The sequence below is a fragment of the Formica exsecta genome, unplaced genomic scaffold, assembly GCF_003651465.1.
Source record: "Formica exsecta isolate Colony F162 unplaced genomic scaffold, ASM365146v1 scaffold3, whole genome shotgun sequence".
Taxonomy (NCBI): Eukaryota; Metazoa; Arthropoda; class Insecta; order Hymenoptera; family Formicidae; genus Formica; species Formica exsecta.
This window is the reverse complement of record NW_021850256.1, coordinates 527680-539422: the sequence shown is the minus strand read 5'-3', so window position 1 is coordinate 539422 and position 11743 is coordinate 527680. Positions and strand designations below refer to the sequence as shown.

The 11743-nt window shown below is 41.9% G+C and overlaps 1 protein-coding gene across 3 annotated transcripts; it reads right to left on the bottom strand.

Moving 5' to 3' along the window:
* Positions 1 to 3085: 3085 nt before the first annotated feature.
* Positions 3086 to 11629, bottom strand: LOC115237521 (UNC93-like protein). 3 transcript variants are annotated; one of them, XM_029810612.1, is made up of 8 exons: positions 10561 to 11629; positions 7193 to 7539; positions 6108 to 6532; positions 5588 to 5793; positions 4920 to 5311; positions 4342 to 4474; positions 3878 to 4015; positions 3086 to 3338 (listed from the first exon to the last, which is right to left on the bottom strand). In XM_029810612.1, the coding sequence occupies exons 2-8, from the start codon at positions 7385 to 7387 to the stop codon at positions 3118 to 3120; spliced, it is 1710 nt and encodes a 569-aa protein (XP_029666472.1). In that variant the 5' UTR covers positions 7388 to 7539; positions 10561 to 11629; the 3' UTR covers positions 3086 to 3117. The 3 variants fall into 3 exon arrangements, with proteins under 3 accessions (XP_029666472.1, XP_029666473.1, XP_029666474.1); XM_029810613.1 differs by having other exon boundaries at positions 7193 to 7520; XM_029810614.1 differs by having other exon boundaries at positions 3207 to 3338; positions 4356 to 4474.
* Positions 11630 to 11743: the final 114 nt, after the last annotated feature.

Below are 11743 nucleotides of genomic sequence, written 5' to 3'. Positions count from 1 at the left end.
AATTGATTTCTAATTCCAACGAATCCTTGAAAATTCATATGTCGTTAGTTAATTAATGATTATTATATCGTTATACGATATTAGTTATATTCCTTAACGAGCCCTTGAGGAAGATCGGAAAAATCTGCCACAAATCTCGAGGTCCACGCAATTAACTGTTGATATTATTTTGAAGTACAAAAACAAATGAATATCAACGATCTCTACGATGAAAGTAATTCCAAGTATTAAATATAAAGAAAAAAATAAAAAAGAATGCGTATCGCTTCTCCACAATTGGAGGAACAGTCGAGAGTGTTCGCTTTTCTTCTTGGAAATGTTTATAGGTAGGCCAGAATCGTTCCTTTTTTTCGGAATGGCAATTTTGTGCATTGCACATGAAACTGAATTAAAGCGTCGGTCACAAGAGATATATAAAATAAGATAATATTTATTATTTCATGAAATATACAGATAATATATGCCTTTCCCCAATGCCACTGACGATATATTCCTTATTCGGTGTTTTCACTAGGACATTGAACGTTTTTCGCATTCCTTTTTCTTTTCTTTTTATTCCGCGGACAATCGGCCGCGATCCTCGATGAACCGGAAGTGTATGAGCAAGTTTATTGCTGAGTAATTAAAGAGTCTGCGAGCGTCTTTGTGTCCTAGCAGTTTTTCTTTTCTTTTACGAGACTGCGACACATTTTTTTATCTCATCATCGTTCTGCGATCCCTATTCTCGTTCAAGCGTAATTAATTCGAACATTGGAAAACACGTATGAGGCGCATAACAAACTGTACCGTTAATTGGGATAAGATTGCACTGGCGGAAGCAATTTTTGTTCCGGAAATATTTTCGCATATAATTAAATGATATTTTACAATCGATTCAATTATTAATCTTATATATATATATAATTAAATGAAATATTGCATCCTTAGCTCTCTCTCAAACATAATTATTGTTTGCGTAAATTTTATTTAATAATAAAAATGCAAACAACACGCGAGTTATGAAATAACAGGAAATGTGCATTGAAAGTAAAATTTACAGATTATTTTCACAATAATATTAAGAGGTTTTAAAACTTGTTTATTTTTTTTTATGACGTGCGAAAAATTATCCCCGTTAACGCGTTTTCACCGAGTGCTCATGCTCTACGGTACGGCTTGTTGTACAAACAATATATGTATGTCCCTGTTGAGAGTAGGCAGATGGAAACCAGGCTCCGTTTCCGTTAGACAATGTTGTACGTCGATGATATGTTGCCTCAATCTCGTCCTAATTTATCGCTCGATCCGCCTACACGTGTAACATTAAACGAGATAACACTTATTAATCTTTCTTAAACTTTATGCGATTACAGTTTCGCTTGCTTAGTCTAAGATCCGTAACAAAACAAACGTCAATTAACGTTTGCAACCGGGAGACGACCATCATCATCATTACACACGATCGGGGAAAAATTCCTAAACGGATTTCAAACATAGCGATTATTCCGCGACGAGGCGCGGAAATTACAGTATACACCTTCGCTTTTCTTATTTGCAAAGAATTATATATCGGAAGTCGCCCCCTCGTTATTCTTTAAGAAAGGGAAATTCTCCCGTACGTGACTAGCGTCGATGAATTATTATCATAAAAAATCTTATCTGAATTGTCATGATATTTAAATCGTTAACAGCGCTTGGATTCACTGTAGATGCCGATTCGCACTCGATTTTGTTGGCGATCGCGAGTCAGCTCCGTCACTTTGCGTATTATTTCGAGTACGATCGGTATATAAAATGACAAGAGTCGTTTACTCAAAAAAATCGATACGCCCGTAAGGCTCGTATACGAGCATCTACGATAAATAGGGAGGTATATATATTATATATCGGGTGTCTCGCGCGAAGCGATTCCGTTTATATTTTATGTAGCTTGGCTTGAAAGACATCAGGTACATCTTGACGTTTCGTTACGTCAAACGGCGATTCGTTCGAGTGATACAAAACGGTATGCTCGATACTAGAATACGATATATGTAGATTTATGTACATACATATGTATGTATGCGTGTCGTTTCCCCGCTATTCAGTCATGTGCATCGATCGCACCGTAGCGGGAAAAAGCGTGTATATATGTATATATATATATATATACACATGTGTATGTATATAATGTCCGTATACACAGCCGTTCCATCCAGCTTTTGAAGAGCTATCCTTATTAATCGCAGCTTAAATGCGCCTGGAGAGAGCTTTAAAGCATCTAACAACTCTCTCTCTCTCTCCCTCCCTCTTTTCCGAGTCGAGTATTAAATAGGACACTGCAATAGCTGCAATATTCTGTGCTCGCACGAGATGCGCTGGATATCGGTGTATCGATTGTGTGAATTACGTGTTTTCACGATTAATTCGAATCTTGGACCATAAACTTGGACCCAAGTTAAAAGGAATTTCTCTTGTATAGAGGATGAAAAGCGGCTCTTGTTCTTTGAATCTTTTGAGATCGGTTGAAAGACGATTACGGTTGGAAAGCTCTCCGAGCTCTTTCTCGACACGTTATCCAGCGCATCGCACTAGCACTAGAACACCGCACGTCGACTACAGCTATTACACGGCCCGACGATAGAAGCTTCAGAAGCGAAGTCTCACGTCCGTGGGAAAAAGACCTTTTCCTTACGAGAGCGTAAAGATCTTGGCGCGGTCGCGTTCCTTCGCTCCTTCGGTGCTGTCGATGGCGCTCCTGCGACGTTCCGGTTCCGCGACGAGGAGCAGCGGATTTTTCGGCAGATCATCGTCGCTGTCGTCGGGCAGGCCGTAATCGGTGCGGCAGGCAAACGCGACGCTATTCGCCCTGCGTCGCGTCTTGGTCTTGATCGTCACACCGCCACCGCCACTGCCACCGCCACCGATGCTGCCGCCGCCACCGCTGCCGCCGACTTGCTTCGTTTGATGCTCCTGCAACTGAGTCATCAGGCTGCTGCTTCTGTGGCTACCGCGTCTACCCGACACGATCCCCGTCCAGGATCTCGTCGCGGTGCTGGATGGAACGGCTCGTTCTCAGTCCCCCCGGTGTCTGACGTCGGTCGCCGTCGCCGTCTCGACGCTGGTGGACCCACGTTCGCTCGCCGTCGAGTCGCCCGGTCATAAGGGTGCCAGCGTTTTTCCGCGGCGCGCTAGACGGCTCTCCAGCCAGAGATGCGGTACCACCGCGAGGACCAGGGTCGCGGCGAGGCCCAGGACGCGATAACGGGTGCACACCGCGCCGTGGAGGCTGAGCGCGAGGGTCAGTCCGAGCCAACGCCAAAAGAGCGACGTCGACAGCGGTCCCTGCCACGCGTTCGGGTAGAGGCCCATCACCAGCGCTGAAATGTCAAAGATTCAAGTCTCCCTTTACGCTTGCCTTGCATCCGCGTCTTGAGAAAGTTCTCGTTTTCGCATGACAGGTATTTTTGCGCGTTTATTCTGTCTCTTTCGGCTTACCAATATAATCTGGCACAGGTAAATATTTAATTTATTATGTTTTAAGGAGAGGGAGAGAAAGAGAGAGAGAGAGTTTTAAATTAAACTGCGTTATTTTTGGTACTCTCTCTTTTTCCCTCTACGCTTTTACCATTTCTCGCGGATATAAAGACGAATCGTCCCAGTTTGTTTACTCGATATGCTTGAACGCACACGCGCAATTCATCGTGTGTGAACAACTGGCGAACGGCGCCGCCTCTTGACAAGATACACCCGCGGCTGACGAAGCGGAGCTTGGAAATCACTTCCGAAACTCTTGTATGCGATCTGGCATAATCGCAACTTGGGTCCGAAGTTTCTAAGACCCATCGACCTAACTTGCGAATATCGTACAAAACAGTCCGACATTCGTACGATGAAAATCAAAATTCAAGATACTTACTATATATCAAAGTCTCCCAAATGGAATTACAAACTCCCCAGGCAGCTGATATGACGTGGAAGAGGGCTGGGTCGTCTCCCGTCGGTCTCCAAGTGAGCAAGACAAGCAAGAGACAAGCGTGGAAGGCGAAACCTACGACTGAAATCATAAAAAAGCAAGGTCTCCCCTGTTTCCAAAGCGCGATTAATCTGAATTAACAGGGTCGGATCAAAGAATAATAATTCTTCTATTCTTTTATATATCTCTACATGTAATTATAAATTAACTTGATTTTTCCTTTTTTATTTTTTTGCTGTATTAAACCTGTAGCATTTATCTTATCTATTTACGTATCTTACATATTGATTCACGTCTTCAACCCTAAAATGTTCTAAAACCATTCAGTTGTATATGTTATTATAAATAATATTTTAATCCGACCCTGCGCTTGTTATTGAATGTAATGCATTAGAGAAATCACTTACCCACAACATAGTACCTTTTAATCTGTCTCAACAGCATCGAGAGTGTCACGGCGGCGAGAGCTTGTAACAGAGCTAAACTCAGAAAGTTTAAAGTGACCGTGCCGGCGTCGCCTGAGGTGCATACCACATACGCCTATACAAAAGACAATGCTAATTATAGCCATTTAATATTAAGAAGAAAATATACAATACCAATATATATAATACTAATTTTTTTTATAAATAGTTTAACGAAATTTTTACAAAAAATCACTTGTGTCGTATATTTGAGCTCGTAAAATATTTCTTCAAGCGATAAGTCACGAAAGAGGAAACTCTGTGGGACTTTATATATGTCTGGAAGGGAGAAAAAGAGAATTTTTTCTCATAATTTTTTTTTCTGAATAAAGTAGAACTCCAAAAATAATATAAAATATTATAAATAGATTAACATTTTCTTTAATTTCGATTACTTATTCCCCGAGTTATATTAAATAAAATTTAGGGAAGCCATCGAGTGTGATATTTATATATTATAATTAATATCGAATGAAGCAAATGTAAAATTTCGTAATTGAGCCGTGAATCGTTTCGTTTACCTCCATAAAATCGGCGTAGATGAAACCTTGTTCCAGTCCGATGAAGAGCGTGAGCGGCGCCGCGAGCTGAAGCTTCGGATCCTGAAAAGCGCATTTAACGGACTTGAGGATATCCTTGACGCTGGTGCGATCGTTGTTCGCCTGAGGCTCTTGCATCCTCGAATCGAGAAACGCGCAGGATATGCCTAAGCCGAGCACTGCCAGACCGAGCCAAATACTGACGAGCACCCTCGACGTGCCTGGGGCGATCGTCGGCACGTAGAGCGATTCGTTGTAGAAGTACATCTCCTCCGAACAGTACTCAGCTCCGCAGACATCCCCTATGTCGCTGTTTATTATACTAGACAGTAGCGGATCCGTTAGCCTGACGAGGACCGCGGCGATGAGGCAACCTGAAATCATAGAAAAAAAGGGAGTAATTTTTATACATTTCGACGATATTATTTGTTACAGAAAAATAATGATATTATTCATATAATTAATATAGATATATATTAAAAACATAAATAAAATTCAATGACTTATTTGGACAAAATTAATTAAAATATTTGTAATTATATAATCCCTCAGTAGATTTTAAAAAGTTTACTAATAACATATATGTATACTCTATGGAGGGGAGAGGGGGAGTTAACTGACAATGAGATTAAAGGAAATATTGAAAATACCGATTGCGAGACCAATATCTTCGGCCAGTTTGATTCCCCGGTTGAGCCTTCTCAATAGGCACTCGCGTCGCGTCTCATCCGGATCTTCAGGGTCGACGCAGACCATCGCCAGACTACTCGCGGATACGTTGACGTGCGACGTCCTCGCTAAAAAGCTCGAGCTGGCGCAGCAACCTAGCATCGCGTAGCTAGGTGCGAGTATATACCTAAAATGCCAAAGAGAACGTGTATATATGTATATACTTATATTTTAATAATTCGCGTCGTAGCTTACTTCGTTTAGATTCGTTTTCTCTCTTAAGGAATTATAGGATATCAATATCCAACGCAATACGATATAAATGGATTTCGCGATAATAATTAAAATCAAATTTTTGATGAAATAAGATTATTTCACAAAAAGAAACTTAATTAAATAGAATATTTGCAATCGCAATAGGAATAATGAATAAGAGAATTGAAATTCTTAAAACTCGAAAGATGCAAACGGCGTCTCGTATCAGGATCATAGGTATCGTACCATTTAGGATACAAATGCACGCCGACGAAGATCGCGGTGACCACGTGGTTCGCGGTGATGGCGAGATTCGTGCCGAGCCGTTGCACGACGATGGGGGCGAAGCAGCTGGTGGCGGCTGCCATCATGTAGAGCTGCGCCAGAAGCACCGGGCCCAGATGCGGCTCGAACGCGCCCAGGCCCGCCTGCAACGGGAAGATGGGCAGCGTGGCGGCCGAGCAGCTCGCGTGGCCGAGCAGTAGGGCCGCGATGTGCCGTAACACGGCCTTACGCGGCGGCCGGGGCCCGGCCGGGGTCGCCCGGACCGCCGCGATCAGCCGGCGCACCGACGACGCGCCCGCCGACGAGTTCATGGAATCGCGACGTCGCCACGACAGCGCCGATGTGCGCGTGGACCGGCAGGAGATCGGCGAGTATGCCGCCATGTGCTGCAAAATGAGAGACGAGCCGGAAGATTAACGGGAACAGAAATTTTCCGCGAGCGTGACTCGGCGCGATCGGCAATACTTAAAAACAAAGCGCGATAAGGTAGCAATTAATAATAACGCGATGAAAATTAGAAACGGTAAAACACTCGCGGAATACTCATTATGCTAAGTCGCGCGTTTTTTCTTCGATTCTTGATGCGAATCTGAATTTATAGATCTAGATTTAAACTGGAGGATTTTAGAATCTCAATAATCACGCCCAGATAGCGCAATATATTCTTTGGCTATTCTATTTAGCGTCAAATATATTATTTTGAGGATATTCTTATAGAATTATCTATGAATCTTTGTAGAATATTCTCGTGTTAAAAGAATTTATAAATCTGCTTAGAACATTGTATTTAGAACAGTCTCATTTTTCTATGCAGATTCATAGATCGTTTTCTTTTTTACTTTATTAGAATATTCAAATATTCATTCCCCATTGAAGGATATTTATAGAATGTTTATAGAATAGGTTTGTGCTAGACGTGGGCGGTCAGATTTAAGTTGAATCTTTAGAACACATTGAAAAATATCCGATATATCTAATATATCTTCAGAAATTATGATTTCGTATACATTTTGATTAAATCGAATTTATTGATGGATTATCGGTACCTCCAGCATGGCATCATTATCGCCCAGGGTAGAATGATGATGTCCGCTGCTTCTCGCGCGTTTATGCGAGTGCGCCAACGGCGGAGGCTGCGGCGGCAATCGCACTGGACCAAGACCGCCGATCGGCGCCGGTTTGTACACCGGGCTCTCCAGCTTCTCCTTGGACAGCTCATGAAGATTCGGCAAGGACCCCATCGTTTCCACCCGTTTCCGCCGTTGTCGCTTATTCGTATGGTACCTCCTCACGCGCGATCAGGTCCTTCGCTCGATCTCATTACGATCGAGTGACCACCGTCATGATCATTTTTTCCATCTGCGAGTTGGTCATCTAAACCGGAAGCAACAGACTTTGTACAAAGCGTAACGTGATTATCTTTTTTTATATATACAAATTCAATTTTGTATGTTAAAATCTCATATCTATCAAGTAAATTTCATTATCAGATCATTTAGAAATGATTTTTCTTTAGCAAGAGAGGTCATTATTTTTTGCAAGTTCCCAATTTTTTCCATCATATATCTTTGTAATTAAGCCTTAAATTATAATTCTCTTTCTCTATTAAAGTAAACTCTTTTTGAAATTAACTAAAGTATATAGTTTTAATTCTCTATAAAGTTTTTAGTTTGCAAAAAGCCCTCCTTTTTTAATCGGTTATAACACGGAAATTATTGATGCCTTGACATTTTCGCTGAAAAAAAATTGTCTCCAAATGATCTGAAGACTCTGCCATTAGCAGGTGGTGCGGTAGGTCTGCGACACTCTATATATATATACCTAAAAATTTCGCAATTTAAAATACTCTTGCAAGCTGGATAAAAATATATTTCATCTTCTATAAAGTTTTAAATCTGGAGCTTCGAAAAGAACAAAGCAGTACGTGAGTGAGAAACTCTCGATACATTTTGACGTATACATATACCCAGAATTTTCCGAAATTGCAATTATCCATCTCTTTGACAAACGCACTCGAGGTCTGATGAAGGATCGCGATGTGCACCGTTAAGTAAAGGAATTGCTACAAGATCGCCGCGCGTCTTGCATAATTGTGACGATTCTCGGACTAATTACGAGACGGAGAAAAAAAACGGAAGATAAAAATTCTAGCGGTCACCTGCGCAACCTTGAACGAGAACTTGCTGAGTGAGCGAGCCGTTAGTGTAACTATAAATAAATGAGCCACACAGTATGAGGCCTTGGATGTCACTTCGTCGAACAGTTTCGTACAATAGGCGGTGATCGGCAATCGGCGGTTAAAACCGGAAATGCAAACAGATGCAAATTCACGGGGCGTAAAACAGCTCGGTGATTGTGGCATTCACGATTTTAATTCGATCGAGAGAGAGAGAGAGAGAGAGAGAGAAAAAAACATAGGAGATCAATAGCGATATGTGCTCGCCGAGAATACGATAATTATCTGCTTATGTAATCCGAGATTGCAATTCAACAAACACCTGCTTCGCAATACACACCTTCTAGGGAACATGCGCAATCCTTATTATCAGACGATCGGATCAAAAATGAGAAACGATTACATTTATATTCTAATTTGTAGCATTAGATCTCTAGACTAGTTTCAATAATTGGAAAGCTTTTTTATATCAAATAAAATCACAAGCCAAATCTTTTATTTATCATAACGAGATTTTTAAACTACGATTAGAATGTCTGATAAGATGATCACTGCTACTTGACATGTCTCTCGTTCATTTCTGGATTAAAACAATCATAATTTTCGCGTCTATTGAAATGTTTCAGATTGTGATACACCGCAACAAGGAGCCAGAAGAATTACGAGGCATTTATGTATACTCGAGAACAGCACTTGCAAATGTCTCTTTTTAAAGAACAAAACATTCGAGTGAGCATTCATTGGAACCCATCGAGTAGTTCGGTTAGCGAGAGGAATTTTCGGAGAGTAAATGTTTTCAAGCTGAAAGTAACATCGGCTCTGCGACTCAAGCGATTCATGGCTAACTTTTTGCTTCTCTCGATCATGAATCTCTCATACATCCAATCTCGTTTTTTTATCTTTCATAACGTCAACGTGCGTGTCGCGTGCGATTCGACGATGGCAAATTGGTGTGGAGATCTATCGAAAAAAATCGAAGCTATATGGGTGTAGTCAGTCAATCGAAGGTGAACCAGTTTCCACGTGTAAAATTATATCTAGCGGCGTATATCTAACTAATGATATCGGGGAATCTGCGGAGGACCCGAGATCGAAAAGAAGAAAGAAATAAAGATAAAAGCAACGAGCAGATCTATACATCGTTAGATCTATCGTAGCGATAATAAAATCTAATGAGAACAATTTCAAAATGATCGCATTAACGTTCCAGTTCGAGAATGTGACGGTAAAAATAATTGAAAAAATAATTGGATATAAAATGAAAAGTTTGAAATCCCACTGAGGGAGAAATGTAAACAACCTAATTGTTCGTCAATATCAATTGATCGTCTCTCTCGCTCCCTGGCTCTACGCCGTCTCTGGAAGATTCGAAGACCTGTGGCGGTAGCGCGTTACAGTTGGATTCCGTGTGAGATATCCGCTGCGTGGATGCTGGATGCATCTCGCGGCGTTGCAACGACGTGCGTCACAGGGGAAAATGCGGCCGATGCGACACGGTGCGCAATCGATATTTCGTTTTTCAGCACTGTCCGCGCTCCTGACCTTGACTATTATTCTCGTGTCGGCCCACGTAACATTAAAGCTGCCGATAATTACGTAGGTTTGCGCCGCCGGACTCGAGTAACGAGGTACAATGATTGAGAATGAAAAAAAAAATATTGTAAATCCCTCATCTCTCTCTTTTTCTAACAAAGCCCTGTTGAACACTCGCTAGAGTCAATAAAAAAGAAATAAATGACGAAATTTTACTTTCAAATTAATTGGTAATCAATTTTAATTGATTTTATCCTGAGAAAGAGAGACAGAGAGAGAGAGAGAGAAATAATTTAAAAAGTTAACATTGCCAATATAATTTGTAAAATTAAGAAGTCTATATTTATACATATATAGTATCGTATCCCGTTGAAAAATTAATTTTATCTCTATTCACGTTTCAATCGGAATACAATTATTTCGATACAAACTGCCTAATAGAAGAGAATAGAACCGCGTGCGAAGCGGGATTTATTTTTTCACGCTACGTTTTTACACATGACGGTAATATAACGCGACTGTCAGAGAGTGAATCAAAGACAACGGAATGATGAAGCAGTTTATTGTACGTAAGCCCGAATTGTATATTTAGACGGAGGACGTTGCAGATCGTCAGAAAGACGAATTTAAGTCTTGCAAACCGAAAGAACTGTAGCGGGGTGGTAATAGAGAAAAAAAAAAGTCGTAAAGAAGAGCGAAGCTTACGTTTTCGCGTTCACGCTGCTGTGCGGCCGTTCGACATTTGCCATGATTTCTGTTGACGAGAAGCTGCCAAAACTTAGCCAGTTGTCACGCTGTGGATCGTCACGGTTCATGATCGTCGCTCGAGAAACCGCTCGTCGTTTTCATAGCGATAACAAACTTTGCCATCGACATTCGCAGTACGAATTTCGCACGTCGCCTCTTGGACGCTTAAATCAAATACAAGAGTCGATGACACGCGACATTAAATATTTGCACTCGTGACACTCGCAAAATGTTAGCAACTCAAGAGGGAAGTCGTCACGAATACTTGCATCCCACGTGAGTTCGCGCGTCACTTTAGATTTAATTAAAGTTAAGCTCGAAGCGAAACGTCAACGATCGCGCGCTTGGTATAAAAATGACGGGTCGTCACTGCGTTTAGAATCAAAATCGAATTAAAATTATGAACGACGCGATGTCGCCCTCGAACAATTAAGTTCGACGGACCTAATGCATCATCTGCGAGATGCCGACAATCATTGAAAGAGACGAAGTCGAGATAAGAATTAACGCGTCTCACACACAAGCTGATCGCCATGTATCAACGCGCGGATCCGTAGATAACACTCTGGGGGCCATTATTAACACGCGGAACATTGACACGATGAATCGCAAAAAGTATAAAGGGCACGATCGAGTCACGAAATGCGAAGGATACGTCAGGGCACTGACATAAGATCGATCACCGAGCGAGATATTCCGTTTCACAAGCGCATCTAATTAAGATTCCTCTATTTCTATGAACGTCGGGAGATCCTGGTATTTCCCATCGGGAAATGTAAACACGGTGCTAGTCCGTAAGACTGATTCTTTCTTCCGAGTTCTTCGCGTCCGTTTTAAAGACGCGAGCGAAAGACGCGAGATATCTCGCGTTCGCTCGCTCACTCGAGATTGCGATCGACAAGTAGTCCGAAATCCCGATCCGCGCGTTTGCAGGACGGGATCTAGGTCCTGGGCCGACGAAGGGACGACTCACGGAGCGGCTTGACTCTGCGTCCGCAATTCGGTGTCGCTCGGTTCTGCTCGAGCCAGCTCGGCTCGGCCTCTTCTCCTGATGGTCGATAACAACGAGAGTGCGTACTGAAGGCGCGCTCCTTTAATTGCCTCACAAATCTCTCCCGAGTGCGAATTTCCTTTCAATCTC